The sequence below is a fragment of the Pezoporus occidentalis genome, unplaced genomic scaffold (assembly GCF_034315485.1).
Source record: "Pezoporus occidentalis ecotype Australia unplaced genomic scaffold, CSIRO_AGI_Poc_V1 ctg121, whole genome shotgun sequence".
NCBI lineage: Eukaryota > Metazoa > Chordata > Aves > Psittaciformes > Psittacidae > Pezoporus > Pezoporus occidentalis.
In genome coordinates this window covers 1,945,737-1,964,413 of record NW_026913006.1, presented here as the reverse complement: position 1 = coordinate 1,964,413, position 18,677 = coordinate 1,945,737, and the positions used below count along the sequence as shown (strand labels likewise).

The 18,677-nt window shown below is 44.2% G+C and overlaps 1 protein-coding gene across 1 annotated transcript; it reads right to left on the bottom strand.

Annotated features, from left to right (window-relative positions):
* Window positions 1–728: 728 nt before the first annotated feature.
* E2F8 (E2F transcription factor 8) lies at window positions 729–15,058 on the bottom strand. The gene is made up of 13 exons (XM_062607298.1): window positions 14,708–15,058; window positions 13,414–13,686; window positions 12,956–13,112; window positions 11,485–11,790; window positions 10,882–11,043; window positions 9,298–9,435; window positions 8,778–8,987; window positions 7,304–7,388; window positions 4,353–4,872; window positions 3,133–3,351; window positions 2,469–2,598; window positions 2,016–2,326; window positions 729–1,325 (listed from the first exon to the last, which is right to left on the bottom strand). The coding sequence occupies exons 1-13, from the start codon at window positions 15,056–15,058 to the stop codon at window positions 1,152–1,154; spliced, it is 3,036 nt and encodes a 1,011-aa protein (XP_062463282.1). The 3' UTR covers window positions 729–1,151.
* Window positions 15,059–18,677: the final 3,619 nt, after the last annotated feature.

The window sequence follows — 18,677 nt, the reverse complement described above, 5'->3', positions numbered from 1 at the left end:
CAAGAGCAGAGTGTAGCATGCACCTGGCTCTAGATCTGAGTTTAACTGGAGGCCAAGTAATGAGTGTGTCTTCAAATATTATTGTCTAATATATATTAGCTTGAGGCCCAAACCATGTAACTCCTCAATTCCTGTCACACTTGGACAACACTTTCCAGAATCACAGAAAGTTTTGGGACCTTAATGGAAGGGACACTAATGCTCATTCACTTCCAACCTCCTGCCTTTGTCAGGGACACCTTCCACTAGACCAGGTTGCTCCAAGCCCTGTCCAGCCTGGCCTTGAACACTGCCAGGGATGGGGCAGCCACAGCTTCTCTGGGCAACCTGTGCCAGTGCCTCACCACGCTCCAGGGTGATAAATATGCTCTGAATTCTAAACTTCATAATGACAATTAGAGGAAAATACAGTTATTAGGAGATGCAGTCTCTAGCGATAAGAGTTCAGAAGTTAGATGATGGAATTACTTAGATCACTTTTGGATGAAACATCATTTACCCTTTCTTCATACACAGATAACCCTGTCTGATGAAAGAAGAACAAAGGGTTGCTAGTCAATACGCAATGTATTACTTAGGTAATCTAATTTGATCAAATTTAAAAAGAAGTCATCATTTGGGTTTGATGTAAGTTTAATCTGAACAAATCCATTTAAAAATACAGTATAAATAATTCTTAACTTATATAAAACTTGAGTACAAATTTATTTTTTGTTTTTTTTTTTAACTAACTTTACAAACAAGCATTACTGAACACAGAACCAAGACATTTAAAATGTGGCCTTTTCATTAAGACATAAAATATATACATGCTCACAGTACTTTCCTTTGTGCAAAATATGTACTGGCTGTACCTTCCTGTACAAAAACAATTTCATCTTACTTTGCATAGCAGAAAAGCAACACACAAAAAACCCCACAAGTATTATAGCAACAAAGTCATGTAAGCCTTTGGAAAAAAAAAAAAAAAGCCAATAACTTTCTCGTTAAGAGCCAGTTTTAATTCTAAAGCATTAATTAAGGTTATTCCAGTATTGAGGTCTTGCAGTACGTGTCCAAAACACACACTGTCCATCATACAGCCCAAGATATGTGCAGGCTGGTAGCAGTCATGATGCCTGCTACCACACCCAGCAAACAATATCCCAACTTTAGTCTTCTGAGACTTCAAGTTTTCGTTGAGGAATATACAGAGTTCCTTGAGAGATTCCGTCAGTACCATCTGAAGTTGCAGAGAGGGAAGATACTGAGTTTGGACCTCCTGGGGTCCGGAAGAAGTTCTCTGTAACTGTCTGGGGCTCTTGGGGTTCCTTTGGAAGAGAAGGCTAAGGAGAAAAAGAGAGAGTTACTTTCATTTAAAGGGGAAGAAAAAATTCTAGTTTTAGGTCTCTGCAGGATATTACAAAAATAATTTCTTTCCCTAAAATTATACTGAGAATATACTTGACTTGAATTCCTTGATATGTCTATAAATGTATATATATCCCCAATAATCAAATGAAAACATGTTTGTTCTCTAATTCTAACTCTTTTTTTAATACGTATCTTAAGCAATACATTATTATACAAAATATAAAAGAGAAATTTCCTGGGAGAAAAAATATTCTTTTACAATTCTATCCTATCCTATTAAAAAAAGCTAACATTAAGTGCAAGAACTTTAGAGTAGAATAGCAGTGTAACAAGAAGGAAAGATAAAGTAACAAATGCACAGTTTGTTAATGTGTCATCTCAGATCTATGCAGAATCCTCCCTCTAAACCAGTTGTCTCTTCACATCTTGTCATCCTCCAGCTGGCTCCCCTTCCATGACAAACAGGATACTTGTTATTCCTTTCTAACTTCTCCACTGCACTGCACTTAGGCTGGCCTTTATGCCATGTCTTTCTGGGTAGTGCTGATTTATAAAGGTCAAAAAGGTGTTTAGTTAAAAATATTACCTGCTAGAAAGGAATTACCACACTGAACTTCCCACTCAACCCACCAGTGAGGAAACTGCAATGTATTTTTACTTACTTTCCCTTCTTGCAAGTTCTCTGAGCTGTGGCTAACATTTTCTGGTTGGGAAGGGACTACCATGTGCTGAAGGACAGGATTTGCAGGAACTTGCACACCAGCAGGTATTAGTCCTACATGTTGCAGTGTGAAGTTCAGAACTGAAGAACTTGGATTTGGGGCAGAGCTGGTATTGCTTGAATTGAGACAGGAATTGCTCAGCACAGGTGCAGCAGCTATAGAAGGTGGTGACAGCATTATATTCAAGGGTGTTATATGAAAAGCAGGAATGTTAACTGCTTTCAGTTCAGATGCTGTCACTGGAATGACACCTGAAACAGAAAATCAAATATTGAAGGGGATTAAAAATGAGGTCTTAAACCATTGCGCTGTGATTCCATCACCTCAGTGGATGAATCTGGCCCACAATCCCTTAAGCCAGACAACTGTAGGCCTGTTTGATTTAGTACTCACCAGCAATGGGGGAGCTGTAGGTAGTGTGCTGCAATGAATGGGTCCCAGCTTTCTCTTTATTCATAAAGCCTGCCTTGTTGCCATGGGCACACTGAGTAAGAGGAATAAGATAACCAGATGGAAAAAAAGTCTGAAAAAGAAAAGGAGAATACACCTTTACCCTAAACATGTAATAAAAAATGTTGTTTTTTTTTTCCTCCAGAGTTGTATCCCCTCACTACCTTCTTATTCTTTATGCTCTATATCTCAAGCATCTTGTATTCCATGCCTGTACTACCTTCTGTCTGAAATTAGACACAGATAACTCAAGGACATGCTCTTTAAAGTAAGACTGCCCTACTGCAAAGACGTCAGCTGGCTCCATTGCCAGCCGACAGCCTCAGAGAGGAACTGGAAATCCATCTGGATTAACACAGTGACAAAAGAGAAATCCTGATATTGAGTATTTATGCTGGAAGACAATCCTTTTACCTTTACAAGTTCTGTTTTTGTCAACAGAACTGTCCTTTATTCAGGTTTTCTACAGCATTATGTCTTAACTGCAGAATACCAAAGTTTACTGATGAAGAGAGAGAGGTTCATGTGATTCTGTTTCAAAGTATTTGGAGCCTGAAAGTCACTTCATGTCCTCTTATGATGTGCTGTGGTGTTGGACAAAGCTTACCTCAGGAGCAGGAATAGCAAATGCTACAGATATATCTTGTTTAGTTTTGATTTTGTCTCCATCTTCTGGAATATCTTCTCCTCTACACTGGTCATAGCAACTTGCCATGTTTTGATCTAATGTTTCAGTTTTGTTCTGTCTCTCTTCCTGGAAATTGTCCATTTCACGAGTCATTTGTGAGCTATTGGAAGGAGGTCTCTCATTTTTTGTCGAATCTCCCTTTAAAAAGAAGTACATACAAAACCAGAGGCAGACCTTGTAAGACTTTACATTCTCCATTACAGGTCTACAATGATACTTACACAGTTTAAAAATTAGGAAAGCAAGTCAATAAACCAATCTATTTAGTCAACCTATAAGACAACCGGTTCCATGTTACTCCCTCTTGCTCCTTCCCAGCTACTGGATGTTTGACACTACATGTTGTTATGACACACTGGTAACATTTCATGACTGTGTTGACAAGCACAATTTAAAGCCTCCTAGTTATTTACAGAGACACTAAAACATTGAGCAACTAAGGAGTAGAAAGCAATCTAGACCTAGTTTCTCCATGTGTATCAAGTGTATCTGATCCTCTTACTCTCTTTGTGTGCTGTATTATTATGCCTATGCCTGCAACAGTACAACTTTAACAATGCACAACACTGGACAGAAATATTTAGAAGGTATCAGGATTTTGGGATGTTCCCCCTCAAGTGACTTTTTGTGTGTCCACTCTCCTTCCAAACACCTCAAAAGCCAGGTATGAATAACAGCTAGATGAGCACCCTGAACTACTCCAGAATCACTGTATGAATAGATAACTCTTGACAGAATGTTTTGGGAGTTGTTTGATTTTGACTAACATCTGTACACTTTGGCACTCCTGTAGATCAGTATTTGGAGGGGGAAGACAGAGGAACATGGAGGAAAAAAAATACAGCCTGATCCTAATTTGTCCTTTCAAAGGTACGTGTTACATTGCATACTGTGTATTCTGCCTCATGCTTTGCAAATACCAGCAAGATTATGTGATAATTAAGAAATAAATAGATATGTGTGTGTAAAGAAACAAAAAATAGCCCCCCCAAACATCACGAAGCACACGTGTCATCCCTTCAAGCATAATGGTATTTAAAACATCTACATACAGCAGTAGGCTCCTAAGTCACTTTGAAAATGATTAGGTAGCAACATCATCAAGCTATAAAATGGCATTTAAAAATAATTTAACTTACCAGAAAAGTATCAAGGTTTTCCTCATTCCTTCTATACCTTTTAATTAAATGACTCTCTTGTAATGTTTGTGACCTCTTGAGGCACTGCTGTCGTGCAGTCTCTGACTTTATAGTTGGTCTTTCTGTAGTTGTCAGGGTCTTGGTCACATCATCTGTAGCTATCTGACTGTTCCCTTCCTCAGTGGTTATTTTATTTAATACTTTTGAATTAATACTCTTAATTCCAGTTACATTAGCACCTGGTAGAGGCTGCAACATGAAACTTGGGCTGTAGGTTGTCACAGTGTGGGCTTGGGAAGGATGGAGATATATTGTGTATGACACACCAGGAGTATGAGGTAGTATTACTGGTGAGACTGAGCTGTGGCTTGGCAGACAGGCACTGAGGGGCTGGGTGAGAGCTGGCTGCTGTGTGGCTGCTGCGGTGTGAGGAGGTTCAGGCTCGGAGACTATCTCAGGCAAGGACAGACCACATTCCAAAGCTGATCCTGACAACTTCATTTTCATCTCTTTTGCTTTCCTTAATTAAAAAAAAGCAACAAAACAAATAAGAAAAAGCTCAAACATATTTTAGCACCTTTGTGTTGAAATGAACATCCTGACAAATTATTTTCTGCAATGTAAAGACTTAATATGAACTTGGACTAGTCAATTCACTAAACAGAAAATAAGCAGTGTCAGGGGTTACTGGTTTTTGCACACTATAGCTCAACTCAAACTGAGGAGAGCTTGAACTTAACAACCACTGACAACTTCCTTCTGCAAATAATAGAGGAGCCGACAAGGAGAGGTGCCATGCTTGACCTCGTGCTCACCAACAGGGAAGGGCTCGTTGGAAATGTGACGCTCCAGGGCAGCCCTGGATGCAGCGATCATGAGATGGTCGAGTTCAAGATCCTCAGGATGGTGAGAACAGCGTACAGCAAGCTCACTGCCCTGGACCTCAGAAGAGCAGACTTTGGCCTCCTCAGGAACCTGCTTAGTAAGGTTCCATGGGATACAGCCCTAGAGGGCAGGGGGGCCCAAGACTGTTGGATGATATATAAGGATCACCTGCTACAAGCTCAGGAGTGTTGCGTCCCAACTAGAAGGAAGTGCAGCAGGAGGGCCAGGAGACCTCCTTGGGTGGATAAGGAGCTCCTGAGGAAAATCCAAAGGAAAAAAGAGGCTTATAAAAGGTGGAAGCAAGGACAGGTGGCCTGGGAAGAGTACAGGGAGGTTGTCTGGGAAGCTAGAGACCAAGTTAGGAAAGCTAAGGCCCAGTTAGAATTAAATTTGTCTAGGGATATTAAGGATAACAGGAAGGGATGCTATAGGTACGTAGCGAATAAAAAACAGACTACGGTCAATGTGGGCCCTCTCCGGAAGCTATTGGGAGAACTGGCTACCCTAGATTTAGAGAAAGCTGAGGTTCTGAATGACTTCTTTGCCTTGGTCTTCACTGGCAAAGGCTCTGACCACACCACCCAAGTCATGGCAGGCAGACACAGGGACTGTGAGAATGAAGACCTTGGGAGCACTGTAGGAGAGGATCCGGTTTGAGACTCCCTTAAGGATCTGAATGTGCACAAGTCCATGGGACCTGATGAAATCCATCTGCGGGTCCTGAAGGAGCTGGCGAATGAAGTTGCTAAGCCACTGTCCATCATATTTGAGAAATCATGGCAGTCAGGTGAAGTTCCCGATGACTGCAAAAAGGGAAATATAACCCCCATTTTCAAGAAGGGGAAAATGGATGACCCAGGGAACTACAGACCAGTCAGTCTCACCTCTCTGCCTGGCAGAATCTTAGAGCAGATTCTCCTGGAAGGCATGCTAAGGCACATGAAAAACAACAAGGTGCTTGGTGACAGCCAGCATGGCTTCACTAAGGGGAAATCCTGCCTGACCAATCTGGTGGCCTTCTATGATGGGGCTACAGAACTGATGGACAGGGGTAGAGCAGTTGATGTCATCTACCTGGACTTGTGCAAAGCGTTTGACACTGTCCTGTATGACATCCTTGTCTCTAAATTGGAGAGACATCAATTTGATAGGTGGACCACTCGGTGGATAAAGAACTGGCTGGATGGCCACACACAAAGAGTTGTGGTCAATGGCTCAATGTCCAGCTGGAGACCAGTAATGAGTGGTGTCCCTCAGGGATCGGTGTTGGGACCGGTCTTGTTCAACATCTTGGTCGCTGACATGGGCAGTGGGATTGAGTGTGCCCTCAGCAAGTTTGCCAATGACACCAAGCTGTGTGGTTCAGTTGATACCCTGGAGGGAAGGAATGCCATCCAGAGGGACCTTGACACACTTGTGAGGTGGGCTGATGCCAACCTCATGAAGTTTAACCATGCCAAGTGCAAGGTCCTACACCTGGGTCAGAGCAATCCCAGGCACAGCTACAGGTTGGGCAGAGAAGAGAGTCAGAGCAGCCCTGCGGAGAAGGACTTGCGGGTGCTGGTCAATGAGAAACTGAACATGAGCCGGCTTCAGTGTGTGCTCGCGGCCCAGAAAGCCAACCATATCCTGGGTGTGACCAGCAGGTCGAAGGAGGTGATCCTGCCCCTTTACTCTGCTCTCGTGACACCTCACCTGGAGTATTGCGTGTACTTCTGGTGTCCTGGGGATGGACTATTCACTAGGGACTGTAGTGACATGACAAGGGGTGATGGGTTTAAACTTAAACAGGGGAAGTTTAGACTGGATATAAGGAGGAAGTTCTTTCCTGTTAGGGTGGTGAGGCACTGGAATGGGTTGCCCAAGGAAGTTGTGAATGCTCCATGCCTGGCAGTGTTCAAGGCCGGGTTGGACGAGGCCTTGAGTGAGATGGTTTAGTGTGAGGTGTCCCTGCCCATGGCATGGGGGTTGGAACTAGATGATCTTAAGGTCCTTTCCAACCCTAACTGTTCTATGATTCTATGACAAAAAAAAAGCTTCTCAACTTACCACTTGGGCAAACTTACTTTGATTGTTCCTCCAGCTTGTGTTTAGTGATTGCTGGAAGCTGAGCCATTTCACTTGAGAAAGCTGCAAAGTCTTGATGGGTACCTGGTGGGGGGGGGGGGGGGGGGAAACAAAGAAATGTAGAAGTTAACTTTCATCTTGAGGAAACTGCATTATTATGAGACACATTGAATGAGAAGACGCTAAGACCCTATGTTGTTTTCAAACTGCAGCCTGGACTTGATTTGATCAACTGGATGGTAGATTACATCAAACAGATTTTAAAGCCTCAACTTCATTTTTTTTCCCTCCACAGAGGACACCCAACAAGAACATGAATATTCTCATGAGACCCCCACTTGGAGCAGTGTGTACAGTTCTGGTGTCCCCAACTTAAGAAGCACATGGAGTTGTTGGAGCAAGTCCAGAGGAGGCTATGAGGATGATCAGGGGACTGGAGCATCTCCCATTTGAGAACAGGCTGAGAAAGTTGAAGCTGTTCAGCCTGGAGAAGAAAAGCTGCGTGGATACCTCACAGCAGCCTTCCAGTATCTGAAGGGGGCCTACAAGGATGCTAGTGCAGGTACTCTTCATCAGGGACTGTAGCAACAGGACAAGGGATGATGGGTTTAAACTGGAACAAGGGAGATTTAGGTTAGATATAACAAGGAAGTTCTTCCCTGTGAGGGTGGTGAGGCACTGGCACAGGTTGCCCAGAAAAGCTGCAGCTGCCCCATCCCTGGCAGTGTTCGAGGCCAGGTTGGACAGGGCTTAGAGCAACCTGGTCTAGTGGAAGGTGTCACTGCTCATGGCAGGGGTTGGAGCTGGATGACCTTTAAGGTCCCTACTAACTGAAACCACTCTGTGATTCTATGACTGATAGGTAGTTTTCTGGTAATTTTATGGAATGCAGAACTGCTTGATATTAAGTTCTAAAGCACAGTTTTCACAACAAACCAGGGTTAGAGCTGTTCCTAGGGAAAGGTACAATATCCACATAATCAGCTATACTACACAAACACAAGGTTTGTGTCCAATAAGACATCACACAAAGTCCAGATAGTGATATGTAGAAAGGGACTTAATATTATTCTTAAACCCAAACCAGTGCTATGTCATTCCTGATGTATTTGGTGTGAAAGAGGCGGCTGGAGCTCTCTACACTGTGCTTAATTTGGTCCAGATCTCAATGAAGAGATTTACTTTGCTGCAACTGTGCAAGCTGTGACTGGATTTGGTCCATCGAATTGGAAAAAGGTTCTACTTACACACTGAACACAGGTCAGTTGAGCTTTGTTTTCACTAACAATCTTATAAAGTTTCACATATATATGCAACATATATTTTCCCTACCTTGTCTTTTAGAACTGTCAAAAATAGACATGCTTGTTTTAAGTGGCATACCCACTTACTACTCCTATGAGAAGATAGTAAGCCTGAATATTTAATGAAGAGTGCCTGAGTGAAAAAACAAGCTTAGAAAAAGATACGTACTTGCACTTATTTTAACTGGACTGGTGGGTGCAGACTGGATCTTTCTTCTGTCATTTTCTATACTTTTAATTAACTTTATGAGAGATGGATGCCGAGTGAAGCTCTGCTTTCCTCTTGAAGGAAAAAGTTTTTTTGAACACTGCTCCTTGGAAGGGGTTGGTTCTGAAATAGGAGGGGGACAGGTCGTAGAAGTTGTTTCAAGTTTTATGCCTAAAAAGCAGAAAAAATGCAGAGAGTTAATACATACCCTGTGCAGATTCAGTAACTCAAAGCAGTTATTTGAGCCTGGCTCATAATTAATACTGCAGCAAAAATGCAAATGCAAGAGTCTCAGTATGAATACATCTAACCCTGTGGGAATACAGTGGTATGCTGTACTATCAAGGACTAATGATAGCGATGTGTCTTCTGCTTAGTTTACTCTGTCTTTTAGGTAAAAAAAAAAAAACAAACTAGCAGAGAAATCAAAGAAACAATCAAAATCATCAGCAGACCAAAAGGAAATGACACATACACCTACCCTGAATACTTGGCAAGACCTCAGGTCCTGTCCATTTGAATGCTGGTTTTCTACCTCTTTCCTCTGTAACATGAACTTTCTTGATAAGCTCAAGGCTACTGAGAACATTCGCTATGTCATAAAGTCTTCTAATTTTGGCTGAAATAAAATGAACAAAGGCAAGTTACAGCAATTCCAAGGAACAAGTCAACATACATCAGAATTAGAGTTGTAACCTCCATTTAGCAACTAAAAAGAAAAACCTTTGTAATGGTTTTATGAAAATAATTTTGTGGAACAGGTATTTATGCTATGAAATAACATCACAATATAAATTTTATGTGTAAAATAGAATGACAGATACAGATCTAGGAAAGAAAATACTGCTGAGTCTGTTATTCTAAATGTAGCAAAAAAAAAAAAAAAAATTTGGAAAATATGTTTGGTTCTGTGCAATGACCAAACCTGTACAAATGCTGTAGTAAAAATAAGTATTTTAAAAGGCAGTTATGCAATGGCAAACGTGGGTATGAGGAGGAAAAGACACGTGAAAATCTGACAGGATAATCATCCTGTTTGTTCTTAACCGCTTCTAGGTTGAGCTATTAGGGAGTTTTAGGCAGCAATCAAATCACAGGTGACTTCTGGACTGCGAAGGTAATGTACTTAGGCCAAAGCTTCTGTTGCTGAGGATTTGGGACTGTGTTGCTTCACCAAGAACATCGTTAAAACATGATACCTGAAATAGACACATGGACAGAATGCCCTGCAAAAGCTTTTATTGTGAGACAAATGTCAGGGAGGAAGAAAGAGTGAAAACAAACACCATCCCACTTCCCTACTGACCACCCACCCAGCCTCTCTACGTTGCCATGATGCAATGGAAAGGAAAACACAAACCGAAACCATCGAGGATCAGTTTCTATTTTGAATAGATACAATTCCACACACAGAAAAATGCAAAGGAGTCTGTCTGATAATCAAGGGAGGGTATAATTTTCAGTGAAACCTACAATTAATTCTTGATCCCTTAAGAAAAAGTAGGGACATTTTTTATTATGATGGATGTACAAACCTAGACCTAGAAGTACCTTTTCATTTGAAGGGAGAAGAAAAGGAAGAAGCATGCAGGGAACTGAGAGCAGGGTAAAAGAATGAAGAAATAATTGGCAGTTACAGCACTGGGTTTCACTTTCTCTCACACGTAAGCCATTAGCAAGACTTGTACAGAATTTCTTTAGCTTTCCAACAAGTTGTATGACCAAAACACAGATTTGCATGATTCTGGGGCAGCTTTGGTGAAAAGATGCTGAAATCTGTAAGAGACTGCTTGAGGAAAATGAGAAACTGTTACTGATAAGCAGCCTTGTGACATTGCTTCAGAAAAGAGGATTTAATGGACGTTTTCTTTTTATGTGGTCATTATGTATCAATGCCTATGCACAAGTGGGTTGCTGTTAAAAACTGTTTAGCGCCTGATAAAGGTGTTCAGTGAGTTTTTGAAGGCTCAAATATATTTATGGCAGGAAAAAGATGATGGTATTTTACACAATATGAGCTTGTACTGGAATAGTTCATTTAGCTTTCAATTAATATTGTACTTACTTTTAAACTTGCTTTTATCTAAGTCTTCTAACTGGTCTTCTCCGATCAAGATTTTAGCAGCAACTTCAAGGCTTACTATTTGGGGAGTCGATACAAGAAAGAGCATCACAAATTTCTGGCTCATCACTCGTAAAGACTTGTCTTTCCTGCTATTAACTGATGCTGCAGCAACCAAGAGAAAGGATGAAAGCACTAAGTGACATGGCAGCTACAAACATATTTGAAACACTGAAGAAATTTGTCAGTAACAATTATTATCAGAACAAATGACACAGTAACTAGGTAGGGTCCATGTGGACTCCAAAATCATGTTTTTACATGGCAAGAAACAGATAATCAAGTGGATACCAAGTCTAACTACAAAAAAGAGAGTGTGATGTTTCCCTCTGTATATGTTTCCAGACAACTTGTACTATTAAAGGTGCTAATTGCAGGTTATACAACGCATATAACAACCTTTAATTAATACCAGAAACAGCTGTAGTGCCTTTCAGGCACTACCACTTCAGGAAAAAAGTGGCCAATAAATGTTCTTTTTCCCAAGTTAATAGATATTTATCATTACAAGCACATATTATTCTCGACATTATAGAGAATTATTACCAGCACGAAATTCCATTCCGGGGAGCTCGACAAAAGACATCTCTGAATTCTCATTTAAGCCAAAAGATCTTTCCATGTCTTCATTTCTTTCCCCATCAAGATCAAATTCATGCTCACATTCTCTTTTCTTGATCATCTGAATTTGTTGAGTGTATTTGCTCTCTTCTCCGACTTTTTTCAAAGCCTGCAGGGTTTTGGAGAGGTTGTGTCTCCCATGCCAAGCATATCTGTTCTTAGCAAGGCGGCTCACCATATGGAGGCTCTCCAGCACGTTCAGAATATCATATATGCGTCTACGTTCAACATCTGAAAATAACAAAAGAAAGATCAACATCTCTACTACAGAAAATGTTTCACCATTTACCTGGAACACGATTTGCACAGAGAAAGGAACATTTTCCTATACTTCCCTCTCCTCTTAATATACTTCTAAGCCATTTTCACTGAAAAGAGCCCCTATAGATCTTGCCAGCAAGGAAAAGAAAACAATCCTTGCTTTAGATATGGAAGGACTTGCTTTTCCACAGTTATATTTGGTTTACAGCATTCCTTAAGAAATAAAACTGGTGCCAGAAGAGCCATTAGACGGGTCTCAGTACAGCTTTAAAAAACAACCACAAAGTATTTTGAATTATTTACTGCATGGATTTTAGATAGTCTCATTAAATAACCTTGGAAACTCATGGCAAATAACTGTTTTGTAGCTTGGTTTTGTATGTCTTATACTAACACACTGTCCTTTTCTATTTGTCTCTTACACTCTTGGTTTTGACTGTTTTCTAAAAGAGATGTTATTTTGTACAAAGCATAAATAGAAATTCTGTTTGATTTGCGTTTCATCCCTCATCTGTGTTGCCCAACATATTCTGAAGATAAAACATCACCAAAATTTTACAGCAATACGATTTATAACTTTTGTCAGTGTTATAGTCTGTAGAAAATATTCTACAAACTGTAGATAATTTCATAGCTCTGATTAAAAAAAGCTTCAGCTTAATGTTAGCAACTTATGACTCTCAGTAGATCATCGATGTGATACAAATACAGTGATATAAAATGAGAAAATTAAATTATCATAGAGAGCAGAAAGTACGTTCTTGCTTTGATGTCATGACTGGACAGGAAGTTGGGGGTTCAGCTTGGGAAACGCTAGATCCTGCCACAAAAATCCAACCACTAATCCTAGCCATCATCTCTACACCCAAAGAGCTGCAACTGGTTATTTGTGGCACTGACAATAACTTTAATATTAAAGAAAATTCAGAGTTACTCAAATCAGCCAACTGGAGAAACATCAGCTTTTTATAAGGATTGCTGTAAGAATGGAGAGTTTCAAACTGGGTTTAAATAACTTTTGCAAGAGTGCACAGTAGGATTCAAAGTTTTAGGGAAAAAAATGTACTAACATGAATTATAGGTTTACTGGCACATTTGTACCAAGAAATACATAATAGCATATACACCAACGTACTGAGCTCTTCAGCTACTTCGTCAAGGCAGATGTAATTATTCTCTGCAGTGCTGGGGTAATCAGGATACCGAGCTAAGAATTTGTGACACAGTAATCCCAGACTTTTCTCTTTGCGGCTTGGTTGAGTTTTTTCATATTCATCTCCCAATAAGTGCTCCTGCATAGGGATAAGAAATAGAGAATTTGAAGTTTTTTGACAATATGTAAACATGGATATTGAAGAGCTTCATCGGGAACACTGTCAAAGGCCCAGGGTTCTCCTTTTGTCTTCAGCTGGGAAATAAAACACAGCGAAGTGTTACCTGTGGTGTGTAACTCGTCAATATCCTTACTTATATTTGGTAAACACTCCAAAATCTGAACTTAAAGATGTAGTATGTTAATGCATGACTTTTTATACTGAATAAACAACCCCCAGCTAACCTAAAAAAGTAAATAAAGACACCTTTACAACATACCTGCAAACAGTGTTTCGCCTGTAGGATCACATTTGTGGTGTTTGACAATTCCCTCCTCTGTTCTCTGCTCCGAATCTCAGGACTAGCTGCACTAATGAGCATTTTCAGGTTTGAAGTAGGTGTCCATGGATCTGCTGGAAGGACTTCTTTGGGTTTTGGGGGTGTGGTGAGAGGCTTACAGTCAGGCTGTATCTCTGTCAACACCAAATGTGAGGTAGCTGCTTGTTTCAGAGGGGTTTTCAATACGCCTCTGTATGGCTCAGAATGGTTTTCCTATACACCAAGGAAAAGAAAAATCTGTGATGTTAAAGACCAGAAGTGCTATAATACATTTGTTGGGAACAGTGGATAGAGATCAACTGCATGTTTTGGGTAGCTCAGAATCGAAGGTCACAGTCTTGCTCTGGACTAACATACCCTTCCCTGCAACCATATATTTGACTGTGCCTTTAGTTGAAGATATGGGGCCCATGGTGTTCTTGAGGTAACTTTCCTTTTAATCTGACAGAGGGGATACTGAGATGAGATCTTAGGCAAAAGCTGTCCTCTGTGAGAATGCTGAAGCCCTGGCACAGCTTGCCCAGAGAAGCTGTGGCTGCCCCATCCTTGGCAGTGCTCAGGCCAGTTTGGGACAGGGCTTGGAACAACCTGGTCTAGCGGAAGGTGTCCCTGCCCGTGGCATAGTTGGAACTGGATGAGCTTTGAGGGCCCTTCCAACCCCAAACAATCTGGGATTCTTTTCTTTCCCTCCAGGGAAAATACGGACGAAATGAATGTCAATCCATAGGAGAAAGCTGTAAAGAACGACTGAAATACGCCCGATTAAGAAAAAAAAAAGTGGAGCCAGGGAGCAGTACTGCTCGTTACAAAATCGGTGTTAGTCTCTGGGTGGAGTTTTAGGTCATTTCATTGAGGACAGAGTCCGAAGTGAAGGAGAGAGAGCCAGGTTACCGCCACCCGCTCTCTACCCGCGTTCGTCCGCACTGAAGTGGTTTGGCGCCCAGAGGTGCTGCGGGGCGGCTGACAACAGGCACCCCAAGAGGGGGAAAGGGAGGGGAGGGGGGGCTGCCCCTTCGGTTTCCCACCGGTGGCGGCACCGCGGAACGAATTACCTTGTCGCCGGTCCCCATCTCCCCGCCCTCCTGCTGCATTCTCCCGCTTCAGGAGGAGACAGGTCCCGCCGCGGCGCTCTGCATCGCAGATCCCGCCGGTGCTGCGAGGCGGGAGAAGGGGAAGCGTTACACACGGGACCCCCTGCTCCGTAACGCGCGGGGCAGGCGGCAACACCCCCCACCTCGCCGGGTTCCCGCCTCTGGGCCCGGCCCGCGCGCGCCGCCCAACGGCCCGGCCCCGCCCTGCCCCGGCCGCTGACGGCAGGCGGGGCTTTTCCGGGATCCGGTATAAACATTTGGCGCCACGGCCGCGCCCTGAGCCACTGCCCTCTGTTCCCTGTAGTGCCGTCCGCCCGCTGCCAGCCCTGCAGCCCGTGAGAGCCGGCACGCACCGAGAGTGCTGCTGCCGTCGCTGCACCAGAACGCCCGGTCCCGCCGCGAGTGCGCGGCCGCTCCCGGTGCCGGTTTGAATTCAACCCGCTGAACCGCCGAGGGGAAGGGAAGGCGGGCGGGACGGGACCAGCCAATCGCATCGCGGCCATCCGCCCCGCGCAGCCAATCGGAGCGTCGGGTTTCCCCCGGCCGTTCGCTCCTTCTCCCGCTGCAGCCGGGACGGGGTCTCACGCCGGGGCGGGGGTTTGGCGGGTCGGCGGCGCGGGAAGCCTCATGCCGCCTTCCCCTCCGGGCCACAACGGCTGCGGGTGTGAGGGGCGACGGGCGGGGCGCACCGGCACAGGGACTGTAATGGCTTCCTAGCGGAGATAAGGGGGAGACAGCCCGGGCAGGGGGCCATAATGGGCTTTAATGAGGCAAGAGGCTGCTGCCCTGCTTGACCGGGGACAGACCGGTCGGTCCTTCCCGTCGCTCATGGCCTCCGCTATCCCTTCCTTCAGGGCCCGGGGAAGGCGGCTTCACCCGGCGGGTGACCGATGTGCTCGGCGCTGTGAGGAAAAACACCCATAAAAAGATAAATGAGGGTTAATAGCTGACTGATTGCACGGCTTACTGTTGATTTTGTGGCCGAGAGGTATTCTTAGTGTCCCCCGAGGCAAGATTCGGTAGCTGCCTGGTATAAGGGGGGCTGTGCTGCTTATCACAGATGTTACAACACTGCTGCAGGTAGAACTTTGCGGGTCACAACCACTTAATTTGGGGCATTTTTGATACTAGAATTAAGTTTGCATGGTAATAAAACCTTCTACTGTATGGTTTTCTGAAAGGAAGTCTTTGAAAACATGTAAATTCAAATTGAAAATAACCCAAGTAACCTTCACTGCACTGTATGGCCAACCTGTAACAGCCAAAGCTCATGCTCTTGGAGTACATACACACCTTGCCTTGAAAAGTGAGGCTTAGGTTGGGGGGATGCCTGCTCTTTTTCTTTGGTTGTACTTTGATATGATTACTGTGCATTGGCTTCCTCTTGACAAAGTAGGTGTAGTGGCAGTGCTGTTATAGCATAGTTACGTGTTCTGCTAAGCCAGAGTTGGTGTGTGCCTCACAAGAAGTACAATTATAAGGACTAAAAAAAGCTGCATGGTTGTTTTATTTGTAGGGATCATCACATGCGATACTGTGTGTGCTGGCATTTGAGTGACTTAAATGAGGAGCAAATGTGTTCTCATGTTTCAAAAATCAAACAAACCCAAAAGGCTTTTACACTGAAGCTCTTGATCACTCTTTTGAGTTATGCTGAGCTTTGAAAATTGCCCTTATCCCCTAATCGAGTTATCTCTGTTAAACACATCGTTGTATCTCTGTGCCCTTTGTTCTTCCCTAGTCTCAAAGTTAGCCCTGCATTTTGACAGTATCAGATGTTTTAAAGGTTAAAAGAATTGGTAACATTATTCCACTTATTGAATCAATTATTCTGGTAGTAACTGGTGTGCCTCTTTTGTGGTTGGCTTTACTAATTCTGCTGCCTTACCTTTTTGGGACTATAGGAGTACACGGATCAGCTGACCAGCATGCTCAGTTGCAGCCATTGGTTTAAAGTAGCTGTATTTCCTTCTGTACTTACTCAAGTGGCTTTCTGTAGCCCTAAGTATGAGAAGCAGTGTTGATGTTCTCTGCTAGCTACTTTGTAAAGAGAAAAGCATAAGAATTAAAAACTATAGGGCCCTGATGCAGGATCCAGAGGCATCAGTACTAAGTTAAGAGTTGTTCTTTTAATGGACAAACTTGATGCCTTTTCCATTATGGAAGGGAGGGATGTTTGCTAGTTTCAAGTATTGTGCTGAATTAAGGTACAACCTGATGGCAGAAATCAGTGTTGGAGCAGGATACATCATTTTCTCTATGCTTATTCATGTAAAAGAGTTACTTGAAGCATTGTGTCGTGGTTTAAACCCAGTCAGGTAACTCGTTCACTCACTCCCCCCCTTTCTTGCCCTCCCCCTGCTCCTGGAGGGACGGAGAGGAGAATCGAAAAGAATGCAACTCCCACGGGTTGAGATAAGAACAGTTTAGTAACTAAGGTATAACACAAATCACTACTGCTACCACCAGTGATAATAATGATAAAGGAAATAACAAGGGAAGAGAATACAACATCTCACCACCAGCCGATCGATAACTCGCCCCCCCAGCCCGACCAAGCTCTGACCGATACCTCCTCCAACCCCGCAGTCTCCCAGCCCTTCCGGCTCACTCCCAGTTGCATCCTGGGCATGACGTGCTGTGGTATGGAATACCTCTTTGGTCAGTTTGGGTCAGGTGTCCTGTCTCTGCTTCCTCCCAGCTTCCCCTCCTCCCTGGCAGAGCATGAGGCTCACAAAGTCCTTGGCCAAACCAAAACATCCTTGTTATCAGCTCTGTTCCCGAGCTGAAAGTCAAAACACTGCACTGCACCAGCTACCAAGAAGGGGAAAAATGACTGCTACTGCTGAACCCAGGACATTATCCACCCCTTATTCCATACCATTCATGTCATGCTCAGATCCCACATTTTCAATATACCATCACTCTTATCTCGGTGCACTCTTAACTTAGTGCATGGACCAGTCCCTATAAAGCTGCTGCGTCCATCTGGTCCATGTCAGGCTCCATCTCTTGTAAGAGTCTTCCAGAGCAGGAGAGACTGTGTGCAGTGTTCACACTCGTGAATAACCTGGGCAATAGTGTCCACTGCTACGTCCACCCCTTGATCATGAGTCCATCTCTTTTGCATCTCTGCTCTGATGGCCTGAAGTGCCATGGGCCCACCAGGCTTAAAATAATTCACTGTCCCCTTAAGCAGTTTCTGCAGCTTGTTGCTGGGGACTCCATACAGCTGCCTTCCATCTCCGATGCTTCCAAAGCACTGGAGGGGCCCAGTGGACTAGATACTTGCCCATACTGTCACACACACCCTGCCACTCCTGGCTGTCCAGCCTTGGAGAAAACCTTTTGGTCCCCCTATATCCTCGTCTAACCCCAGACAAGACCCAAACCTGACTCTGCTTAACTTTTGAGATCAGACAAAATGGTTGTGGGTAGAACACAGTCTGTGTGTGTGCCAACATGCTGATCCCCATCACAATCAGCAGGCAGGTCCCAAGGATACCCAAAGGCCATTCAAAACCTTCAGAACTCTCAGTTGATGCTGCTGTACTTGTCACTGGGGCTGGTGTAGCTGCTGTGCTTGCCGGCTCTGCCACCACCAGCTTCTCTTTTCCTGAGTCCAGATCTTCCTCCTCTGCCTTGCTGGGAAATGCTGCGTGGTCTCCTGCATCCTCCTGGGGCTCGGCGGGCGGCTTCCGGGAAATGCTCTCGGCCGTCGCGGGGCTGGGCTCGGCCGCGGGGCTCGGCTCCTCCGCCGCCTTCTCCCGCTGCTCGGCAGCCGCTTCCTTCCTCTCCTCGACCGCCCCGACCTCCTCCACCGGCAGCCGTCCCCTCGCGGCCTCCGGCCCCGCTCCCGCCGCCGCTTGGTCCCCGGGGCCGCTCTCCCGGGCTGGTTCGGCTGCCGCCGGCTCCCGGGGCCGCTCCCCCTCGGCTCCCCGCAGCCTCACGAAGATGGAGAGTAGGGTGAGGGCCAGGACGGTGAAGAGCAGCCGGACGGCCAGGTACAAGTCCACGGCCACGTCCGTCCCGCCCTGCTGCTGGAGCCCACCCGTATTACAAGCCATTGCCATAAAGCACAGTGAGACAAGAACCATAGCCCAGGCCCCACAC

Excerpts from the sequence above, each read along its gene's own strand:
- E2F8 (XM_062607298.1), bottom strand. The coding sequence starts at position 15,058 with ATGCGATTGGCTGGTCCCGTCCCGCCCGCCTTCCCTTCCCCTCGGCGG. Across the intron at positions 7,389-8,777 it reads TCCAGTTAAAATAAGTGCAA|GTACCCATCAAGACTTTGCA; the intron begins GTACGTATCTTT and ends CCCCCCCACCAG. Across the intron at positions 2,327-2,468 it reads CTACAGCTCCCCCATTGCTG|GTGTCATTCCAGTGACAGCA; the intron begins GTGAGTACTAAA and ends TTTCTGTTTCAG.